A 24,694-nucleotide genomic window follows, 5' to 3' on the forward strand; every position below is an offset into this window, starting at 1 on the left:
GGTGACCATTATTTGCCTCATGTAGCAAGACATCTATTTAGCATAGAGTTGATCAAGCTGTTGCAAAGTTGCTGGATATTGGCGGGAACTGGTACAAGCTGTCGTACACATCGTTCCAGAGCATCCCAAACATGCTCAATGGGCGACATGTCTGGACAGTATGCAGGCCATGGAAGAACTGGGACATTTTCAGCTTCCAGGAATTGTGTACAGATCCTTGCAACATGGGGCTGTGCATTATCATACTGAAAAATGAGGTGATTGCGTCGGATGAATGGCACGACAATGGGCCTCAGGATCTCATCACGGTATATCTGTGCATTCAAATCGCCATCGCTAAAATGCGATTGCGTTCGTAGTCTGTAACTTATGCCTGCCTACACCCTAACCCCACTGCCACCATGGGGAATTCTGTTCACAATAGCAAACCACTCGCCCACACAACTCCATCTGCTGGTACAGTTGAAACCAGGATTCATCCGTGAAGAGCACACTTCTCCAGCGTGCCAGTGGCCATCTAATGTGAGCATTTGCCCACTGAAGTTGGTTGCGATGCTGAACTGCAGTCAGGTCAAGACCTTGGTGAGGACGACGAGCACGCATATGAGCTTTCCAGAAACGGTTTCTGACAGTTTGTGCAGAAATTCTTCAGTTGTGCAAACCCACAGTTTCATCAGCTGTCTGGGTGGCTGGTCTCAGACGATCCCACAGGTGTAGGCCAATTGCACGCTCCCTCAAAACTTGAGACATCTGTGGTATTTTGCTGTGTGACAAACCTGCACATTTTAGAGTGGCTTTTTATAGTCCCCAGCACAAGGTGCACCTGTGTAATGATCATGTGGTTAATTAGCTTCTTGATATACCACACCTGTTAGGTGGATGGATTATCTTGGCAAAGGCAAAATGCTCACTAACACAGACGTAAAGAAATGTGTGCACCAAATTTGAGAGAATTTCAGGGATCTTTTATTTTAGCACATGAAACCAACACTTTACATGTTGTGTTTATATTGTTGTTCAGTATAATAATACATGTGTATATAAGCATCCCTGAGTGTGCAAGTGTGTGAATGTCTGTGTAAGAGAGAAAAAAAGAAGTCGGTGCCACTGCCTCCCCTGTCCTTTGTTGGCAGATTTAGCATTAACTAGAGACCGACACCCCTGCTTCCCTGGGAAGAGGTTGGCTCTTACCAAACACACTGAGATTTACAAGATTTAGTAGACCGATACACTCGCACGTGCACAATTGCACGCCCCACACACAGACACAGGAACAAACACACACACATACTTAATGAGAAAAGGATTGAAGGGGTTTAGCGCTTAATATGCATGTCGATACCATATCCACTCATGAATGTGTGTTTGTAAAACATGAGTCTACTAATGCCCACTAATTCCACCCTAATGCAAGAGTAAGTAACTACAACCTTTCATCCCAGGTTGTCATCGTCTTCACTCAACCATTCTCCTAGAAAGGACCACTTTCTAGGGCCCATTTGCCCTGCGAACAAACTCATTTTAAATGAGGAAAAAAACAAAGAAAACCAAAAAGTGCATTAAGTTCAAGGTCGCCTCCAAAATTCATGGAAAGCTACGAGGCTACTGAGGCAAAGACAAACAGCCAGAGTGACAGTGCTGCATTTGTCTGTCTGTCAGGCCATTGGGTACACTTTACCACGACTGGAAATGATGACGACAGCCTGGCAATACTGTAGCAAAGGGATGAATGTAGGTACAAATTTGGAGGACGCCAACCATAACCAGTTAAAATCTCTGTGCCACCTAGTTCTATAAAAATCCGGACCTTGTGAGTGGAAATCTATAAAGTTGAAGCCCACTTCCATAGACGAGCAAAAGCATTTCAAACCTCTTGAATAATTAACTGAAGATTCCAACAGGTCACTGGGAAATAGATTTTCAGGTGAGGACTGAACACACTGACACGTTTCTGGGTGTTCTACACACTAAACACTGTCAAAACTGACTCAGTATCCTGACCTGCAACACATCAATATGTGCAGTTTGCATAGTTCCACAGTATAGTACAAGAAATCAAATATTTTTGGTCACATACACATATTTAGCAGATGTTATTGCGGGTGTAGCGAAATGCTTGTGTTTTTTTAATAGTGATGTGACAGACAGTGTTGCTCAGTATCTAAGTGCTTAAACACTCTTTCATCCTGCTTCTTTGGCAGCCTGTCAGGCCTGGGGCCACGGGATACAGATTTCTCTTTGAGGACACTACACCCTCTCTCCCGCTCGCTCTCCCTCTCTAAGGTCACTGTACTGCCACAAAGGGCTTTTGTTTTGCAGCAGGAGCCCCCACCTCCTGGGAGGCAGATGGAGGGCCAGGAACACACAGATAGGCCTACTCTCCAGGGGTCACTTTCTCACAGCCCTCTGCTGTGTCTCTCTTTTTAACTCTGCTTCCACCCCTTTAATTCCCTGCACTCAGTGCAGCTGTCAGCCAGCCGTGCTTTTGGCACTGCTGCTTCCACGGTTCCATGCTGTACCGAATTCGTTCCATCCTGTCCTGACTTCTCATCTGTGACCTTTCAACTGTGACGGGGTTGACCTCTAATGTGGAACTCTGAGGTGGAAAAGGGTGTGTTCTGTTCCGAGTGCCGATTTATGTGTATGGCTATGGCCGTTTCATTTAGTTGACTGGGTTTGCAGGTCCTGCTCCTTTTTCTCCCAGCTCTGTTGTTTACCTATGTTTTTCATTTTCATCCATCCGCTTCTCTTCTACTGACCTACCATCTCACCTCTGCCCATGTGGATCAAAAAAATACATACAATCCTTTCAAAACCTGCCATAAACGTGTTCAGAGAAACCAGTACAAGAACTCTCACATATAATCTCTTGAAGATGCACACGCCCATCCCCAGAACCCCCTTCCCTCATAGACACTCCCCTTCCTCAGACGTACCAGCAGGCGAGAATACTGGCGGATGTGAAGAGGATGATGGGCACCGGATAGGAAGCGCAAAGCAGCCCATGGCGGTAAAACGCCGCCGAGATCTTCTCTCGCAGCCGCTCTCTCACCGTCATCCTGGGGGGCGGGGTCAGCTGCCGGCCATCGGGGGGGCGGGCGAGGACGGAGTGCCGTGGGGCATCCAGGGACCTAGGGAACCACAGAGACGAGAGGTGTGGGTTAATACAAACTCAGAGATACCATGGTTGGGGTCAATTCAAATGGAATGCAGTCAATTCAGGAAGTGATTTGAATTGAAAATTAACAAATGGAAAAAGCTTTGAATTAAAGCATTGGACATAGGTGGCCTTTTTTAAATTATTGAATTGGAATTTCAGTTTACTTCCTGAATTGACTGCCTTCATTTTGAATTGACCTCAACCCTGGAGGATACTCGTCACTCACCACAGAATCAGCTGCTGATGAATGTAGCCTGTGTTCATGTTGCTTTGGACGAGTCTGCCTTATTACCAATTTATTACACAAAACACCTCAAACCCATATATGGTCACACACTGCAGAAACCAAAGAAAAGCCCTCACTAACTCCCTGTCCTATCAGAAACACCAGAGATATCACGTCTACATTTCCCATCCCTAACACCACCACAAGATATTTGGTCCTACCCGTCCGTCCCAAGTACAACCTTCATTTAGAGACAACCTTACCAGATTGGCTAGGCTACATCACAGTACCTTCTAACCCCAGACAAACGCAGCCCTGCCACAGCATCGATCTAGCTAGTCTAGTTACTATCCCAGACAAACTCAGCCCTGCCACAGCATCTATCTATCTAGCTAGTCTAGTTACTATCCCAGACAAACTCAGCCCTGCCACAGCATCTATCTATCTAGCTAGTCTAGTTACTATCCCAGACAAACTCAGCCCTGCCACAGCATCTATCTATCTAGCTAGTCTAGTTACTATCCCAGACAAACTCAGCCCTGCCACAGCCATCTATCTAGCTAGTCTAGTTACTATCCCAGACAAACTCAGCCCTGCCACAGCATCTATCTAGCTAGTCTAGTTACTATCCCAGACAAACTCAGCCCTGCCACAGCATCTATCTAGCTAGTCTAGTTACTATCCCAGACAAACTCAGCCCTGCCACAGCATCTATCTAGCTAGTCTAGTTACTATCCCAGACAAACTCAGCCCTGCCACAGCATCTATCTAGCTAGTCTAGTTACTATCCCAGACAAACTCAGCCCTGTCCCAGTTGCATTTCTTTAATCGGAAAAAGTGCCTTTCTGTCCCAGTACCTGTTCAGGGGGAGGTTGGCTGCCTCTCACGCTCTCTCGTGCCTGTTTGGCCTAAGTCCTCCAAAAGCACCGGATTTTAAAGGTTTCACGGAGACCCATGGCTTTAAACAACAGAGCCCTATTTCAGGCACCACAGCCAAAGTGTGACTGACTGGCTCAGCTCTACCCCCTGAGAACTCTGGAAACATTCCTAGGGGAATTTAGCCTACCTCTGGAGCGGCTTGATCTTCCACTATAAATACTCTATGTACAGTAAACACAGCAGGCAGCACAACACACACACATACCAACACAATGGCTAGAGGGTAAACCGACGGTTGAATTTAATCAGAGGCCTCGAGTGCCGTGACTCACCCCATTTCTACTTTGCTCTACATATTGACCTGATATCTAGCCTGTAGGTCCCAATATGCCCTGTTCGTCCATCTCCTCAGTCCTTCCCTGGTGTTGTGGTGCAGGAAAGCGAGGCCTGAGTTGGCAGGTGCTCAACAACATCTCCGTCAGTGAGTTAATCCGGGATAGGAAACTCCACAATGAGGCTCACAGGTCTACGCCCCCACCCTCTCTACCTCTTTTTCCCTAGTCTCTCCATCCTGCAGCTACACGGGTGAGGCAGACATAACTGGTAACACTGTACACACATCAGGCAGGCAGTCAAGTCAGTCTGCACATGACAGTGAGTTTTTAATTTTAATTTTATATTTTACCTTTATTTAACTAGGCAAGTCAGTTAAGAACAAATTCTTCTTTTCAATGACGGCCTAGGAACAGTGGGTTAACTGCCTGGTTCAGGGGCAGAACGACAGATTTTTACCTTGTCAGCTCGGCGATTCGATCCAGCAACCTTCCGATTACTAGTCCAATGCTCTAACCACTAGGCAACCTGCCGCCCCAGTCATCAGCGCATACCTCAGACTATGAGGCTTTTTAAGACAAAGAAAATGACTGACCCAGCCAGCAATACAACAGAGACTTTATGATGCCAAATCTTGAGACATGTGCCACTATGGAGTCCAGTAGCCCAGCTCAGGGAGGGAGCTGCAGTTTACCTTCAGTAGGCCTACCTGCCTAACCACTCATACAGAAAACAACACAGCTTCTGACAAAACAGAGCATGTCATTATGTTCCAAAAGCACTTGTGCAAGAACATCAGGGACGAAAATGCCTCCCAAAACCATAAACCTCTTTTTACATAGTAGCCCGTGTGCGCACTGTAGACATGTTTTTCTAGTTGCAAGTTCCCAGGAAATGAAAATAAGATTATAATTTAAATGGTGCGTACAGGTAGGCTACATTTTCCAACAAATGTGCAGACACGCTTCTCTCAGAAACATGTTTGCTAGCTCATGGAGGAATTGGTAACAGAGTTACACAAGACTAGGCTTAAGATTTCATCATATGCTGCTCTGAAGAAGAGTGTGCCTGAAGTAAACCAAATAAATGCTTACCTCCTAACGACGCTTCCTAAAATCCCCAGTTTGAAGGCATCGTTGGATCCTATACAGTCCATTGCCATGATCCACACCTGTGTAAGGGGTCTTAAAACCCAAAGTAAAAAAGCTAAGACTCCTCGCAAGTAGCACCATAAAAGCAGGGATTTTAGGCTGCATTGAGAAGCAGCAAGATTGTATTTCAGCTCCCTTCTCCCATAGTGAACTGAGCACTTGCTCCTCAGCTCTAATGCACCATAACTGTACAGACCATTCTTGAGTCAATGTCAGCTGGGACTAATGCCTGAAGGCTTTATTGCGACAGCTCATTTACAGCCAACCATTTACAAACACACAGGGAGCAAATTGGCCCAGTCAATCAGTAACCACTATTATGTCATCGAAAATGGCAAAAACCCGGTCCAAAAACTACAATGAAAACGTTGAGTGACCCGTCACAAAGGCTTTAGTGATGAGACACAATGAACATTTAAATGGAAAATCAGTGGGCCTATGTGTATTGTGCAACAACAACAAAAAACTCCTTAAGATTCACATACTGAGTTGAATAAAATATCAGCTTTTTTTTAAAGAAAATTGTATGTAACGTGAATGTGTGGGCGTGTGTGGTTTAAACATGCATGAAACATACAGTAGGTGAATGAATGTGAGAAGTGTAAAAATGTGAAAGTGCACAGAATGTCAATAAGTCTATATTTGACTGAGTTTCGAATTTGGACGGCAGATGGTTTTACTTCAACCATCAAGTTTTAAGCAAAAGAATACATTAAACACACACACACACACACACACAGTACCAGTCAAAAGTTTGGACAACTACTCATTCAAGGGTTTTTCTTTATTTTTTACAATTTTCTACATTGTAGAATAATAATGAAGACATCAAAACCATGTAATAACACATGGAATCATGTAGTAACCAAAAAAAAAGTGTTTAACAAATCAAAATATATTTTACATTTGAGATTCTTCAAAGTAGCCACCCTTTGCCTTGATGACATATTTGAACACTCTTGGCACTCTCTCAACCAGCTTCACCTGGAACGCTTTTCCAATAGCCTTGAAAGAGTTCCCACATATGCTGAGCACCTGTTGGCTGCTTTTCCTTCACTCTGCGGTCCAACTCATCCCAAACCATGGGTTGAGGTCGGGTGATTGTGGAGGCCAGGTCATCTGATTCAGCACTCCATCACTCTCCTTTGTCAAATAGCCCTTACACAGCCTGGAGGTGTGTTGGGTCATTGTCCTGTTGAAAAACAAATCATAGTCCCACTAAGTGCAAACCAGATGGGATGGCGTATCACTGTAGAATGCTGTGGTAGCCATGCCGGTTAAGTGTGCCTTGAATTATAAATAAATCACTCGCAGTGTCACCAGCAAAGCACCCCACACCACCTCCTCCATGCTTCACGGTGGGAACCACACATGCGGAGATCATCCATTCACCTACTCTGCGTCTCACAAAGACACGAAAGTTGGAACCAAACATCTCAAATTTGGACTCATCAGACCAAAGGAAAGATTTCCACCGGTCTAATGTCCATTGCTCGTGCAAGTCTCTTCTTCTTATTGGTATTATTAGTAGTGGTATCTTTGCAGCAATTCAACCATGAAGGCCTGATTCACGCAGTCACCTCTGAACAGTTGATGTTGAGATGTGTCTGTTACTTGAACTCTGTGAAGCATTTATTTGGGCTGCAATTTCTGAGGCTGGTAACTCTAATGAACTTATCCTCTGCAGCAGAGGTAACTCTGGGTCTTCCTTTCCTGAAAAAAGAGCCAGTTTCATCATAGCGCTTCATTGTCTTTGCGACTGCACTTTCAAAGTTTTTAACATTTTCCATATTGACTGACCTTCATGACTTAAAGTAATGATGGACTGTTGTTTCTCTTTGCTTATTTGAGCTGTTCTTGCCATTATATGGCCTTGGTCTTTTACCAAATAGGGCTATCTTCTGTATACCATACCTTGTCAAGAGACAACAGATTGGCTCAAAGGCATTAAGAAGTTAAGAAATTCCACAAATGAACTTTTAACAAGGCACACCTGTTAATTTAAATGCATTCCATTCCAGGTGACTACCTCAGGAAGCTGGTTGAGAGAATGCCAAGAGTGTGCAAAGCTGTCAAAGGCAAAGGGTGGCCAATTTGGAGAATCTGAAATATAACAAATATTTTGATTTGTTCAACACTTTTTTGGTTACTTCTTGATTCCATGCGTTTTTTGATAGTTTGGATGTCTTCACTATTATTATACAATGTAGAAAACAGTAAAAATAAAGAAAACCCCTTGAATGAGGTGTCCACTCCAAACTTGTTACTAGTACTGTGTACACACACACACACAGTTGAAGTCAGAAGTCATTAAAACTCATTTTTCAACCACTCTACAAATTTCTTGTTAACAAACTAGTTTTGGCAAGTCGGTTAGGACATCTACTTTGTGCATGACACAAGTCATTTTTCCAACAATTGTTTACAGATTATTTCACTTATAAAACTCACTGTATCACAATTCCAGTGGGTCAGAAGTTTACATACACTAAGTTGACTGTGCCTTTAAACAACTTGGAAAATTCCAGAATATTACGTCATGGCATCATTTGAGTCAATTGGAGGTGTACCTGTTGATGTATTTCAAGGCCTACCTTCAAACTCAGTGCCTCTTTGCTTGACATCATGTGAAAATCATAAGAAATCAGCCAAGACCTCAGAAATAAAATTGTAGACCTCCACAAGTCTGGTTCATCCTTGGGAACAATTTCCAAACGCCTGAAGGTACCACGTTCCCCCGTTACAAACAATAGTACGCAAGTATAAACACCATGGGACCACGCAGCAGTCATACTGCTCAGGAAGGAGACACGTTCTGTCTCCTAGAGATGAACGTACTTTGGTGCGAAAAGTGCAAATCAATCCCAGAACAGCAGCAAAGGACCTTATGAAGATGCTGGAGGAAACAGGTACAAAAGTATCAATATCCACAGTAAAACGAGTCCTATATCGACATAACCTGAATGGCCGCTCAGCAAGGAAGAAGCCACTGCTCCAAAACCGCCATAAAAAAAGCCAGACTACGGTTTGCAACTGCACATGGGAACAAAGATCGTACTTTTTGGAGAAATGTCCTCTGGTCTGATGAAACAAAAATAGAACTGTTTGGCCATAATGACCATCGTTATGTTTGGAGGAAAAAGGGGGATGCTTGCAAGCCGAAGAACACCATCCCAACCGTGAAGCATGGGGGTGGCAGCATCATGTTGTGGGGGTGCTTTGCTGCAGGGGGACTGGTGCACTTCACAAAATAGATGGCATCATGAGGGAGGAAAATTATGTGGATATATTGAAGCAACATTTCAAGACATCAGTCAGGAAGTTAAAGCTTGGTCGCAAATGGGTCTTCCAAATGGACAATGACCCCAAGCATACTTCCAAAGTTGTGGCAAAATGGCTTAAGGACAACAAAGTGAAGGTATTGGAGTGGCCATCACAAAGCCCTGACCTCAATCCCATAGAAAACTTGTGGGCAGAACTGAAAAAGTGTGTGCGAGCAAGGAGGCCTACAAACCTGACTCAGTTACACCAGCTCTGTCAGGAGAAATGGGCCAAGATTCACCCAACTTATTGTGGGAAGCTTGCTAAAGGCTACCCGAACCATTTGACCCAAGTTAAACAATTTAAAGGCAATGCTAGCAAATACTAATTCAGTGTATGTAAACTTCTGACCCACTGGGAAGGTGATGAAAGAAATAAAAACTGAAATAAATCAATCACTCTCTCTACTATTATTCTGACATTTCACATCTTAACATAAAGTGGTGATCCTAACTGACCTAAAACAGGGAATTTTTACTAGGATTAAATGTCAGGAATTGTGAAAAACTGAGTTTAAATGCATTTGGCTAAGGTGTATGTAAACTTCCGACTTCAACTGTATATGCACAAAACACATACTGAACAAAAATATCAACACTACATGCAACCATTTCAAAGACTTTACCAAGTTACAGTTCATAAGGAAAACAGTTCATTTAAATAAAATGATTAGACCCTAATCTATGAATTTCACATGACTGGGAATACGGATATGCATCTGTTGGTCACAGATACACTACATGACCAAAGTATGTGGACACCTGCTCGTCAAACATCTCATTCCAATATCATGGGCATTAATATGGAGTTGGTTCCCCCTTTGCTTCTACAACACCCTCCACTCTTCTGAGAAGGCTTTCCACTAGATGTTGGAACATTCCTGGGGGGAGCTGGGGACTTGCTTCCATTCAGCCACAAGAGCATTAGTAATGTCGGGTATTGATGTTGGGCGATTAGGTCTGGCTCGCAGTCTACATTCCAATTCATCTCAAACGTGTTCGATGGGGCTGAGGTCAGGGCTCTGTGCAGGCCAGTCAAGTTCTTCCACACCGATCTCAACAAACCATTTCTTTATGGACCTAGCTTCGTGCACGGAGGCATTGTCATGCTGAAACAGGAATGGGCCGGCCCCGAACTGTTACCACACAGTTACTAGCACATAATCGTTTAGAATGTCATTGAATGCTGTAGTGTTAACATTTCCCTTCACTGGAACTAAGGAGCCTAGCCCGAACCATGAAAAACAGCCCCAGACCATTATTCCTCCTTCACCAAATGGGTGTGGCTGAAATAGCCAAATCCAGTGATTTTAAGGGGTGGCCACATACTTCTGTGTATATATAGCGTACATTTAAAAAAAAAAGTTAGGGTGTGGATCAGAAAACTGGTCAGTATCTGGTGTAACCACCATTTGCCTCATGCAGCACAACATCTCCTTCGCATAAAGTTGATCAGGCTGTTGATTGTGGCCTGTGGAATGTTGTCCCACTCCTCTTCAATGGCTGTGCAAAGTTGCTGGATATTGGTGGGAACTGGAACACGCTGTCGTACGCCTTGATACAGAGAATCCCAAACATGCTCAATAGGGTGACATGTCTGGTGAGTATGCAAGCCATTTTCAGCTTCCAGGAATTGATTACAGATCCTTGCGACATGGGGCCGTGTATTATTAAGCTGAAACATGAGGTGATGGCAGCGGATGAATGGCACGACAATGGGCCTCAGGATCTCGTCACAGTATCTCTGTGCATTCAAATTGCCATCAATAAAATGTAATTGTGCTCGTTGTCTGTAACTTATGCCTGCCCATACCATAACCCCATCACCACCATGGGGCACTCTGTTCACGTTGACATCAGCAAACCACTCGCCCACACGACACCATACATGTGGCCTGCGGTTGAGGCCGGTTGGACGTACTGCCAAATTCTCTAAAACAGAATCTCTCTGCTTATGGCAGAGAAATTAACATTAAATTCTCTGGTAACAGATCTGGTGGACATTCCTGCTGTCATGATGCCAATTACACACTTCCTCAAAACTTGAGACATCTTTGGCATTGTGTTGTGTGACAAAACCTGCACATTTTAGAGTGACCTTTGGTCCCCAGCACAATGTGCACCTGTGTAATGATCATGCTGTTTAATCATCTTATTGATATGCCACACCTGTCTGGTGGATAGATTATCTTGGCAAAGTAGAAAAGCTCCTAACAAGTAAGCGAACAAATTGTGTGCAGAACATTTGAGAAATGTGTGCATATGGAACATTTATGGGATTTTTAATTTCAGCTCATGAAACCAACACTTTACATGTTGCATTTATATTTTTGTTCAGCGTAGATGCTCTTTCAGACATTGAGCCTGTTTATGTGAAGAGAAGTAGATCTTACAGAGTAGTAGGCAACCCTGTTCTGTTTCAGGCACCACACCTGCCACGGCTGATTGATCAGTTCAGTGATTGCCTAAATTCAACACACCTGGTCTTCCAGGTCGGTTAAATCAAAAACATGAAGTGCTTGCGGCACTCCAGGACCAGGGTTGCCTAACTCTGTTCTAAAGGGTGATGCTTTGTCATTACTGTATCTGTACTGCACGATCACTGTTTCCCTCCTCTACAGCTGCTCAGATGGCACAAAGTGGGACAAAAAAAAAAACCACCCAAGACATAATCGCCCCTCAACCCTCTCAATTAAATCCTCCTGGTCAATCTCAATGGGCAGAGAAATCCCAAATACAGTTACTTAATGTGTAGGTGTTGACCAATCAAATTGCATTTGGTCAACGTTAACCAACTGGTGTGGCGCAGCTCTGTAACAATATAAATCCCCAGACAGAAAAGTTTATTTTAATTTGGTATCAATTAGAGATAGCAGTAGTACTAATACATAATTCAGAAACACAGTCACCCTCGTCTGTGCACAGTAGGTAAGGATGGTGATGCAACGCCGTAAATATCCCTACACGTGATCTCAATCAAATCAATTGTTTCAAAGTTTGCCCAATGCTTAGATTAATAATTAATTAGATGGCAGAAAACAATTTATTCACCCACGCGAACAAACTTTACAGGCCTGCCGAGGGCGCGCTGTCGGCTGTCAAACGAGTCACCAGTAGCGTTAGCTTTAACAGGTGCTAACGTTACTTAGCGAGTTAACATTAACGAACACAGGGCAACTTCACTTGAATTCCACTACCTAGCCACCAGCTAGTCGCCATTTACTTTCGTATTACCATTTACACCCGAAACGACCAAAAACGATGTTAATCCATAATTCTGCAACATGGAACGTTGTAAAATCAGCTTCAACGTTTGAATCAAGCTTAACGTCGTTAGCTAGCTTCTACTGTTAGCAGATATGGTAAATGCTTGCTAACACATTGCTGAACGATGCCAACCAACACCAGCAAGGTATCCATGACAGCAAGGCAGGGTTGTTGACCTTACGGTGATAGTAGGGCGGGCAGCTAGGAATTAGATAATCACATTAGCGTTGCCGAGTAATGCCAGTGACATCGTCTGTCAATAGCTATTAGTTAAGCGAACTTGGCTGGCTAGCTTCTACTACCAAAAACACCTAACCGCGAGTCCCGCGTTCATACCCCCCCGCCAAACCCAGAGTTCTACCCTAGGTCGAACAAATATCTTCAACCTTGGTTCTACGCGTCCGACTTCGTTAGTTAGCTTAGATGGTCGCTTTGCTAACTAATCGAGTAAATTAGCTACCTAAATGAACACACCAAAGCTAACGTTAGCTAGTTGACTAGCTAGCTACTACGTTACACTTGCCTGGCTGAATAACTTTCTCGTGTCTTCGTCGATAGTGCTGGTCCTGCTATCGAGGAGCTAGTCGTGTACCGTCTTAACCTCGTTATTCTAGTATCTTGGATTTAGCTAATTTAACTGGAAAAACTGACTACATCAACAGAACCATGTCACTACTTTGTTTCAGCAGCAGCGTGAATTGTCGACCTCTCACCCTTTACTTCATCCAAGACAGGAAAGCATGAGGATATAGCGACACGCGCTGGATATATTACTGTAAACCACACAGTATTTTACCTTCATGACCAACAACGCCCACACTGGTGTTTGTCTTAAATGTGATGTTTTTGTTGTTGTATAACACAAGTCCAACCTAGTTAGGTCAGTTCCCATGTCGCTTGAGAAATTACCTATTCACCCAGGCTTCCTATGTCAGCTTTGCAATACATGTGTCCGGTTGGTTCTAATGCAGAAATCCAATGTTCAATTCAATACCACATCTCCAGTTCAAAACTGATCCCAACCTGTTTCATGACCATAATCCAGCACCTTGGTTCTCCTAAATTGCAAACCTCCCCGCCTGTGTGTTGAGCCCATAGAGATAGATAGATGACTCATCTTTCTAGTTGTGCCATTACAACGTCTATAACAGCATTGGCAGCTCCATTGAGGCAATCTCCATTTTGATGTAGTCCATTTTCTTCTTCGAGATTGGCTGATCCCTCCTGATGACCCGGTTGGACATGATTCCAACAAAGTCACCAGGAGGGATCAGCCAATGAAGTTGGAAGTTCCATGAGGTTGACTACTTTAAAATGTTGGAAGCCCAATGGCCCAATAGCTGCCCATGCTAATACAGCCTTTTGGCCACTAGAGGCCTCTATCATTCTCTGTTTGAGCTCAGAGAGCCATGTGACAGAGGTGAGGGACTGGAGATCGACACTGGGAAGGGAAGCAGAAAGGAGCCATCGAGGGCTTAAAGGAGTACACTGGATGTCCCCCTGGCAAAAAAAGGAAGCCCCCTTGTCGTGGACCTTGTACTGGAAGAGTTTCTTCTGGGTCTGCTGCCTGTCACATTGTCCTCGCCAGCACACTTCCACCTGAAACACACACAGTACGGTTCAGCTTAATGCGTTTAACAGTTCTCTTTTTTTCCACTCTCACACACAAAGAATGTAATCCATCTGACTTGTCCGTGGATGTCCCTGCAGTAGCCGGTGGGGAGACCCTGTACTTGGAGAATGAGGATGGACTGGTGTATAAGGCCCCTCAGCAGCCTCTCTGAGCGTTCATCATCACTCTTCTTCTTCTGCCTCACATCGCACCAACATCACCATGTTGCCCTGCAGATCAAAGAGAAAAGGGATAGTAGATAGAGGGATGTGTGTGATTATTTTAACGGAGACAGACAAAAGAGACAGTGAGCTTGTGATACCGTGCGCCTCCCATGTCACACCACTCATCCGCACACTCCACTAGCTTCCAGCCGAAGCTCGCATCCACTACAAAATCATGGTACTTGCCTACGGAGCAGCAAAAGGAACTGCCCATCTCTACCTTCAGGCTATGCTCAAACCCTACTCCCCAACCCTGTAAATAGCCCATCCAATCTACATCATCCCCATACTGTATTTATTTATTTATCTTGCTCCTTTGCACCCCAGTATCTCAACTTGCACATTCATCTTCTGCACATCCTACCATTCCAGTGTTTAATTGATATTGAAATGACTTTGCCACCATGGCCTATTTATTGCCTTACCTCTCTTATCCTACCTCATTTGCACATGCTGTATATAGATTTTTCTACTGTATTATTGATTGTATGTTTGTTAATTCCATGTGTAACTCTGTTGTTGTATGTGTCGAACTGCTTTGCTTTATCTTGGCCAGGTTACAATTGAAAATGAGACCTTGTTCTCAACTAGCATACCTGGTTAAATAAAGGTGAAATAAAAATAAAATTTAAAAAAACAGAGCACTCTGTTCAGCGTCCTCTGGTCTCTTGGCCCTCCCACCCCTACGCCACAGCAACTCCCGCTCATCCCAGTCCAAGCTCTTCTCTGTCCTGGTACCCCAATGGTGGAACCAGCTTCCCCCTGAAGCTAGGACAGCAGAGACCCTTCCCATCTTCCGAAAACATCTAAAACCCTACCTCTTCAAAGAGCATCTTAAAACATCTAAAACCCTACCTCTTCAAAGAGTATCTTAAAACATCTAAAACCCTACCTCTTCAAAGAGTATCTTAAAACATCTAAAACCCTACCTCTTCAAAGAGCATCTTAAAACATCTAAAACCCTACCTCTTCAAAGAGTATCTTAAAACATCTAAAACCCTACCTCTTCAAAGAGTATCTTAAAACATCTAAAACCCTACCTCTTCAAAGAGTATCTTAAAACATCTAAAACCCTACCTCTTCAAAGAGTATCTTAAAACATCTAAAACCCTACCTCTTCAAAGAGCATCTTAAATCATCCCACAGCCCCCACCGCCCTTCCTACTTTGAGGAAAAATGTACTTACCATGACTGTAATGTGGTTGTCCCACCTAGCTATCTTAAGATGAATGCACTAACTAAGTTGCTCTGGATAAGAGTGTCTGCTAAATGACTCAAATGTAACTGTAAAATGTGATAGACTGTATTATCTGGCCTGCAGCTCGGAGCAGACAGTGGCTCTGCAGTAATGACTGAAGTCCAGTGCTGCCCCAACACTGACCCCCAGACTCAGGACCACACTGAGGTCATCCACCAGGAGCACAGGGGGACCCCACTCCTCACCTCCACCTACTGCCGACCTTACATTGTCCCGCAGTCATATAGACCCCGCAGGCCAGAACTGGGATCTCTGTGGAGGTGGAGGGGAACAGAGAGATGGAGAAAGATTGAGGGGCGAGGGATGAGAGACAAAGAAAGAAAGGGGACATAGAGGAGGAGATAAATTAAGGGGGAAGAGATATTTTCAGATTCATATTATCATTAACTGCTTTGATTACATCAGAAAAAAAGGTGTATGAGTGTGTCAAACAATACAGGCCGGATTCCCGGAACCAGATAAAGTCTATGATATTCTAGGACCAAAATGCACTTTCAATGGAGCTTCTGCACTGAATGAAAATGCTTTTTAGTCCAGGAGTAGGCTTGATCAGAGTCAACGCTACAGACAGGTACCTGAGGAAGTCCACTGCCCGGGTTCCTTTGCTGGACTCCCCCTGAAGCAGTACCCCCAAGCATTCCTTTAGTCCCTCTATGAACACCAGCTGCCCTTTCTCCCTTGCCTGGGCCAAACTCACACCCTGATTAACATGGAGCACAGTGAAAGAACCCATACAACATGTAGTTAATACATCTTCACCAGGCAACAGCAAACCATACACAACTGTAAAGACACATTTACTTGCACAGTATGTATAAGAGTGGCTGGGGGAAAGTTTAACCCAGCGTTTTGGAGGATAAGTATACTCACCAACCGTTGACTGATTGCACTGTAGTGACTGAAGGACTGCACAAGACCCAGGAAACACACCTTACAGCCTGCTGTAAATCACACAAACATTTTTGAGCACGTCTGGCCTCACCAGATTTAATTTTTGATCACTTATGAGAGTGCATCAAAGTAGTACACAACTTGGCCCCATATGTTCCTTCTATTACTGACTGTCATTGTTTTTCACATAACACTACAATCAACAGCAATAATAGAGGGCACGGTGTTACGCACAAGTTTCAGTCAACTAGACATCAGCCCACTCACATAAATCCTCACCTCGTAAATAAAAAGAGAGGAAATTGTGAATGAGGAAGGACGCGTCTGTCTGTTTGTCAGACACCAAGATAAACTCTCCCTGCAGTGAACAGACATAAATCCACAATTGTTAGGATTAGGCATAGGGCTTTAAATTGGTAACGTTTAGGGGTGAGGTTAGGGTTACCGGCTTGACGTTGTCGGGACTAGTATTGAGAATACTGCTGAGCTCTGCAAACATCTTGAGAAGGGATGAAGACTTCTCATACGAATCTTTGGGATGTCTTCTGGTGAGTTGCTATCTTACCTAGTTAGCTAGATAAATACTAACATCGATTGATATAAATTACTTTATTAATAACTAGCTAGAAATCTTAACCAATGACTCTATATATGAACGCTTAACACTCCCAGGAAAATACATTTAGCTAGCGCAGACTGCCGAGAGAGGCTATGAAGTTGGCTAGATTGTTGACACGAATTTTAGCGTTATCCAGGACAAATCCCAACAGCTCAGAGTATTTTTTTTTTTGTCAATAATAACCACATTGTTTAAAACAATTCCACATTCATAGCTATTTCATTTTCTGAATGTTTGTTGTGGAAAAAGTAGCATGGGTGCATGACCGTAGTTTCTACTGCACGAAGACAGGGACAATCTGAGCATGTGAAAAGCGTTTCGAGTTCTTCCTTGATGAGGTTTAACGGCGGTTGGCATCCAATAAATGTTGCATTACCGCCACCTACTAGACTGGAGTACAACTACCTTATACTTTGAAAAAATAAACAAATACCTTACCATCTAACACTACACTCACAAAAAAATCCCTCTACTCCACTATTTAAATCTATTTAGTCCTACCTCAGGCCAACAACCTGAAAGGATGGGACACCACCACTTAACACACCCTGTAACTCTTCTGATGTCAAGTCTCGCACACCCAAATACCTCTCTGCAGCTGCCACCACAACCTCAATTTTCTGCGACTTACGTTCCATCCCTGCAGTACAGTTTATAACCATTGCTATAAATGCTAAAAATCCAATCTTACAGAAACATATATCATTTGTTGGCCTATCCCTCTGTACTGGTACTCTACTACTCACGCCACTCCTCTCAGGATCCCTCCCCCTTGACCCATTTTCCTCTCCTTTCTTTACTGCCTCAGCATATGACAACTTCTGCACTACTCTAACCCTGGAAACCTCAACCTGCCTCTCACGCACGGGACATTTCTGATCCCCAGACCCACGGGTACCCCTACAATTAACACATACCACTACTTTCCCCAATGCTACACATTCCTTTGTCTCATGCCCTTCTGCACACTTCTCACACCTAGGAACCTCTCTCCTACACACTGCTGCCACATACCCATAAGCTTGACACCTGTAACAACATAATGTATTCGGCACAAAAGCTCCTACAGGATAATTTATATATCCTAACATCACTTTGTCGGGCAAAGACTCAACATCAAAACTCAAAAGAACAGACAATGACACTTCTGTTTCACCACTCACGCCACCCTGTCTGCGTCGTACCAAATGACGAGCATCACAAACACCGTCAATCTTCCCCTTCAGTTGGTCAACTTTTACATTTACTGCTACCCCAGTAATCACTCTTTTCAATGACGTCCTTTTTTTGAGAGCAAAACAATTCACATTTCTTGCCCCCATTTTGTTAAACGCGGAGCGCCTTCTTCCTCTAACCAACAGAAATACAAACAATTATCACAAGACCACTTCTGGTTACCCTCACCGATTCAACAGCACCCAACTCTGTTTTCACCCACCTTGAAACCACAAATGGATCAGCCAAAAGGCAAGGGTCTACTTTTTCCAAAAACTTCACTACTACTGTCACAGACTCATCTTTATCCTGACCCTCGGTGCATGGCTCGGGCTCCGAGAACTTTACCACACCTACCAGCTCCGATACTTCGACCTCATTCACTTCCATTTCTCCTCCAGTCTTCAGCTCACTCTACTCACACTTTTTACCATTCTTCTTTAAAGGAAGGGTTAGCTAACATGGTTAGGGTTTGGGGAAGGGTTAACTAACATGCTAAGAAGTTGCAAAGTCGCTAAAAAGTAGTAAGTTGCTAAAATGCTAAAGTTGTCCGTGATAAGATTCAAACTCGCAACCTTTGGGTTGCTAGACGTTTGCGTTATACACCTACCCATCCTCCCCTACCAATCACCCTACTTTAGTTTTTGCCTAAAGTAACCATATGTCTTATGAAACCTACAAAACGTAACATATCATACTCATTTGAGTGTTGCATATTTTCAGTTACTATGTTATGTCTAGTCTATGAAACCAGGCTGCAACTACACATTGCTTTGTCTCATGCCCTCCTGTACACTTCTCACATCTAGGAATCTCCTTCCTACACACTGCTACAATATGACCGTAAACTTGGCACCTAAAACACCGTAATAGGTTCGGGACTAAAGCGCTCATGGTGCTTGTTATTCTAACAACCGCTAACAAGCCATACCTCTTACGGTTCGTTCAGCCATTCCTATGGGGTAAATGAATGAGTAAAGAATGGGGTTTTGGGATAAACGCTGAAAATAAGGTCTGAGGTTAACACAGGTTTAGGAGATCTTATATATATATATATATATATATATGTATGTATGTATGTATGTATGTATGTATGTATGTATGTATGTATGTATGTATGTATGTATGTATGTATGTATGTATGTATGTATGTATGTATGTATGTATGTATGTATGTATGTATGTATGTATGTATGTATGTATGTGTATATATATGTCTGTTAACATGACCTTTATGAATTATGAAGCCTTTATGTGCTTGTTTAGATTACATGAATGCAAAAAAAAATCTCTAAAAACTGATGATTATCTCCAGTTGCGTGCAGTTTTATAAATAATCTCATGCTATTCTAACATTTTTCCATGAGGCTGAGAGAAAATGTTGCTGTTTTAAAGCTAATCTCCTGCAATTCTACACATATTGCCACATATGTCACTGCATGTAGAAAATTCTAGGAAATGTTCAGTAATTGACACAAGCTGTCTCCAATCAATCAATGTCTGGTTGTGTGTTTGGCAGGGGGGGGTCACCTGAGTGGTATACTACAAATCAGCATCAATGAGTTAGCCAGCTAGCTAAAGATAAACAACCAGAAATAACCACACATTTTCTTATTCATTAAGAAAAGTAAACTTAGATATGGGTTTTTGGATTGTGGAGTCAACTATATCATGCCAATTTCAAAAATATAAAGTTAGTTCAGAATATTTATGCAAGATACAGTAGCTGACTAACTGATCTTGCTTTGTTGTATACCCCTCTGAGCCAGGGGAGGCTGAGTTCTGTAAATCTTGATCGTACAAAACCTATTATTTGAACTCACAGACGTAAGAAGCTTGTGGGAACATCAGCATGGAAGATCCGCCCATGAAATTGTTTTTTTTTTGTCTACAAGACAACTGAGGAAGGTTTCGATCCATCAACCTCTGGGTTATAGGCCCAGTGTGCTTCCTCTGCGCCATTCTGCTACAAACCACTCAGATTGACCCAAACCAGCAATCCATGGCTTAGAAAGAAAGTGCCTTATCCATTAGGCCACTGGGGCTTGATGACACAAGTACAGACTGTATGAACTGAAAGAAGCAGGGAAACTGTGATCCCCTGCTCCATATGCTTCCCATGCTGTATGTGTTCATTCTGTGGTCCTGTGGTTATGAATAGAAAAGTAATCTTTAGATAGCCACACAGAAACCCACAAGAAACAGTTCATGTTAACAGAGAAATTGTTTTACTTTATTGTATAGACACAATTATTTTGTTTATATCATAAAAATATAAGCATTGAGTATAATTTCAGTTATTACAGTGCATTCGAAAAGTATTCAGACCCCTTTACTTTTTCCACATTTTGTTACGTTATAGCCTTATTCTAAAATGGATTTTTTTTAAACGTTCCTTATCAATCTACACACAATGACAAAGCAAACTGTTTTTTATAAATTTTTGGACATTTATAAAATGTTTAAAACTGAAATATACATTTACATTAGTATTCAGACCCTTTACTCAGTACTTTGTTGAAGCACCTTTAGCAGCGATTACAGCCTTGAATCTTCTTGGGTATGACGCTACAAGCATGGCGCACCTGTATTTGGGGAGTTTGTCCCATTTCTTTTCTGCAGATCCTCTCATGTTCTGTCAGGTTGGATGGGGAGCGTCGCTGCACAGCTATTTTTAGGTCTCTCCAGAGATATTCAATCGGGTTCAAGTCAGGGCTCTGTCTGGGCCACTCAAGGACATTCAGAGACATGTCCCGGAACCACCCCAAGATTGTCTTGGCTGTGTCCTGTTGGAAGGTAAACCTTTGCCCCAGTCTGAGGTCCTGAGCGCTCTGGAGCAGGTTTTCACCAAGAATTTCTCTGTACTTTGCTCCGTTCATCTTTCCCTCGATCCTGACTATTCTCCCAGTCCCTGTCACTGAAAAACATCCCCAGCATGTTGCTGCCTCCGCCATGCTTCACCGTAGGGATGGTGCCAGATTTCCTCCAGATGTGACACTTGGCATTCAGGCCAAATAGTTCAATCTTGGTTTCATCAGACCAGAGAGTCCTTTAGGGGACTTTTGGCCACTCTCCAATAAAGGCCTGATTGGTGGAGTGCTGGTGAGATGGTTGTCCTTCTGGAAGATTCTCCCTTCTCCACAGAGGAACTCTGGAGCTCTGTCAGAGTGACCATCGGGTTCTTGTTCACCTCCCTAACCAAGGTCCTTCTCCCCCGATTGCTCAGTTAGGACGGGCGGACAGATCTAGGAAGAGTCTTGGTGGTTCCAAACTTCTTCCATTTAAGAATGATGGAGGCCACTGTGTTCTTGGGGACCTTTAATGCTGCAGACATTTTTTTGGTACCCTTCCCCAGATCTGTGCCTCGACACAATCCTGTCCCGGAGCTCTACGGACAATTCCTTCGACCTCATGGCTCGGTTTTTGGATGATCAATGGAAACAGGATGCACCTGAGCTCAATTTATTTAGAGTCTCATAGCAAAGGGTCTGAATTCTTATGTAAATAAGGTATTTCCGTTTATTTATAATTAAGAAATTGGCAAACATTTCTAAAAACCTGTCTGAATACTTTCCGAATGCACTGTATGTGTTCAATATATCCATGGTGAAATAAGATTTTTGTCCTTTTAGAATGTTCAATGGTAGCTGCTCGAGCGACTGTTTGTTTTAAAATCAAGTATCCTCATTGTGTCTGAGACTACACACTTGAGTTGTGTCACATTCATTTGCCAGTGTTCAAGTTTGTAGCGCATTTACAGCCACTGTTACGTAACTAACTATAGTATCCACCAGATGATGTGAGGTAGTATGAAATCACGGCGACCAGTAACCTAAATAGTCTGAAATAGCTTACTCTCCCAGATCAGCAAAATAGATGAAGGAGAAGAGAAAAGAAAGCCATTTTGGACTATTGAAATACAGACCAGGATTTTTGATGAATATTTCAGCTGCACAGTTATGGAAGAATCCACCTTTTATGTTTTGCAACTCGCCAAAAACCCACTGACGATGGATAAAAAGTTCAGTATGACTCTGTCCATATGAGTATTATTTCATTGTTTGTCAGTACGTTCTTTCAGTCTCCAGTTCCAGTACATTGCACACTCTGTTTTAGCATGTATACTGCATGTCAGTATACTCCTGTACAGTGATAGATAGAGGTGTGGCGATGTTTGACCCTGGGTTTAGGGAGTGCACACCTTGGCTGTCCGTGGTCGTGTCCTATAACCACTGGGGTCGATGGTCGGTAAGGACCGTGTACTAAGGGGGCTGTACATAGGACAGGGTTGCGAAGGGGGGTACATGTCATCCTCCCACCTCAGTACCTTACCCCTGGGCCTGGCCCCTATCCGGTTGACAACAGGTGCTTTGCGCAGGGCTTTGGGCACCTTGTAGAGGTACACATCATAGTGGATCAGGGGACTGCAGGGGGGCCTTGGCTTGGCGTTTTTGGGACGGTAGAGCTCCATCTCGATGGTCACCTCGCCCTGTAAGAGCACACGCACAGACACACACACACATACAGTACAGGGTTGGGGAGGAACTGATTATATGTAATCAGTACATGTAATCTCATTAAATAAAAACTGTAACTGTAATCTGTTACGTTACAAGAAATATATTCCACTCAGATTACAGATACTTTTTAAAAACTAGATGATTACTTCTTGGATAGCTTTTAAATTCAGAAAGGATGCAAAACAAATACATTATGACACCTTTCTGTTTACTCAATGACATTCAATTAAGCCTTGAAAAAAGGTGAAAGTTTAAGTTTGTTCCACCTGAACGAGTCTGACCACAAATCAGAGACCACTATGATAACACACTAAAATGTGTTTGATGGATCCTTTTTGTCTCTTCTAATGCCTCTTAAGAGGAAAGTAATCCAAAAGTAACTGAAAGTAATCCGATTTATGTTATTGAGTTTGGGTAATCCAAAAGTTATGTTACTGATTACAATTTTGGACAGGAGGTAACTAGTAACTGTAACGGATTACATTTAGAAAGTAATGTATCCCACCCTACACATACACACACACACACACCAGCTCATAGACACACATCTGTGTGGTTACTTATACCTAAAACGGTTTTCTACAGAATTGAAACTCCAACATAAAGTTTCTTAATAGGGCATTGGGCCACCACGAGCCAGAACAGCTTCAATGCACCTTGGTTTAGATTCCACAAACGTCTGAAACTCTATTAGAAGGATGCGACACCATTCTTCCACAAGAAATTCCATAATTTTGTGTTTTATTGATGGTAGTGGAAAACATTGTCTCAGGCGCCGCTACAGAATCTCCCATATTGGGTTTTATATATAACGCTAAGCATGATTGGATGTGAATTGCTTAATTAACTCAGGAACCATACCTGTGTGGAAGCACCTGCTTTCATTATACTTTGTATCCCTCATTTACTGAAGTGTTTCCTTTATTTTGCCAGTTACCTGTACCGTCCAGCCCTTTCCTTTTACCCCTAACCTCCATTTCAGCCGTACATTGACCTACACAGGATAACCCATCAGAGAAAGGCCAAACTCTGTGGTGTGAATCACTTTATCTTTTTCCCCTCTCTCCTTTCTTCTGGGAAAAGGGGGAGTAGGATTGGCCTCAGCGTGGTAACGTATGGGCACATTTCCATCAGAAAGGCTTCTCTGATCATCGTCTGCATTCCAGACGTCCTCATTAATAAACCAGAGTAATGGCAAAATGGTTCAATCAGACATAACTCACCCACCCACACCCTGCCTTTACGTTTCAACACTGCTTCCCAAGCTGCTCTGTGAGCTTTTCTGCAAGTGTGTGTGCGTGCGTGCGTGAGTGCGTGTGCAGGCGTGCATGCTTGTCTGTGTATATATGTGTTTGCGTTGGCCAATCCTGAGGCTCCCTGTGGAATTCACACACCATCGTTCCACCACATCCTCAGCCAATGACAGTGTGCGGATGAATCCAACATCCCAGCAGGCTTTGGGAGGCAGAGAACAATCTTGACACGCCCTATTTGTGCCCTCTCTTCACCCCCTGCCCCTCTCTCCCTACCTGAAGTGTGCCCTTCCTCTCTCCTCTCCAGATCAATGATTTGGTAAAGGTGAGCAGGAGTGCATTCATTGTCAGAACGTTGTAAAAGCGCTATAAGAACACAAAGTGGTATTTAGGTCAGCTAAAGAGAGAGGGAGTAATGTAAGGGGGTTATGTGGAATCAGAGTGTATTTAACGTCAACATTTCATGTTTTCCTTAGATGACATTAAATCTGCATAATGCATTCTTGATTTTATGTATCTATTATACATCATTTTCTGAGTCTCAGTACAACGCGATACAGTCTGGCTGTTGTAATCGTGTGTGTAAGAAAGAAAGGAATAGAGAGAATGGTGAGGTCATTGAGTTGGTCCTCTCAAGCTTGGACCGTAGCGACATAATTGGTTTCCATGGCAACGGCGCCCCCTCTGTCTGAGGCTGCATTTGTAAAGACCCTCCAGCAACAGGGAGGAGAGGAGCGATGGGAGAGAGATAGAAGAGAGAGAGGAC

At 43.3% G+C, this 24,694-nt stretch overlaps 1 protein-coding gene and 1 pseudogene across 5 annotated transcripts in view; both read right to left on the reverse strand.

Moving 5' to 3' along the window:
• LOC106605338 (sterol regulatory element-binding protein cleavage-activating protein) overlaps positions 1-13,382 on the reverse strand; it is a 34,731-nt gene extending 21,349 nt beyond the window's left edge. The window contains exons 1-2 of one of the 4 annotated variants that reach the window (XM_014200843.3): positions 13,246-13,382; positions 2,937-3,131 (exon numbers count right to left, since the gene is read on the reverse strand). In XM_014200843.3, coding sequence (XP_014056318.1) covers positions 2,937-3,058 — 122 coding nt within the window. In that variant the 5' untranslated portion in view covers positions 3,059-3,131; positions 13,246-13,382. The other 3 variants (XM_014200842.3, XM_014200839.3, XM_014200841.3) reach the window with 3 other exon arrangements.
• A 194-nt stretch (positions 13,383-13,576) lies between these two features.
• On the reverse strand, positions 13,577-17,285 carry LOC106605252 (elongator complex protein 6-like; annotated as a pseudogene). The gene is made up of 8 exons (XR_014392256.1): positions 16,767-17,285; positions 16,601-16,679; positions 16,301-16,371; positions 16,006-16,130; positions 15,673-15,682; positions 15,488-15,640; positions 14,025-14,178; positions 13,577-13,935 (listed from the first exon to the last, which is right to left on the reverse strand). The product of XR_014392256.1 is annotated as an elongator complex protein 6-like (transcript).
• Between the last annotated feature and the right edge of the window lie 7,409 nt (positions 17,286-24,694).

Source organism: Salmo salar, chromosome 05, assembly GCF_965601325.2.
Source record: "Salmo salar chromosome 05, fSalSal1, whole genome shotgun sequence".
Taxonomy (NCBI): Eukaryota; Metazoa; Chordata; class Actinopteri; order Salmoniformes; family Salmonidae; genus Salmo; species Salmo salar.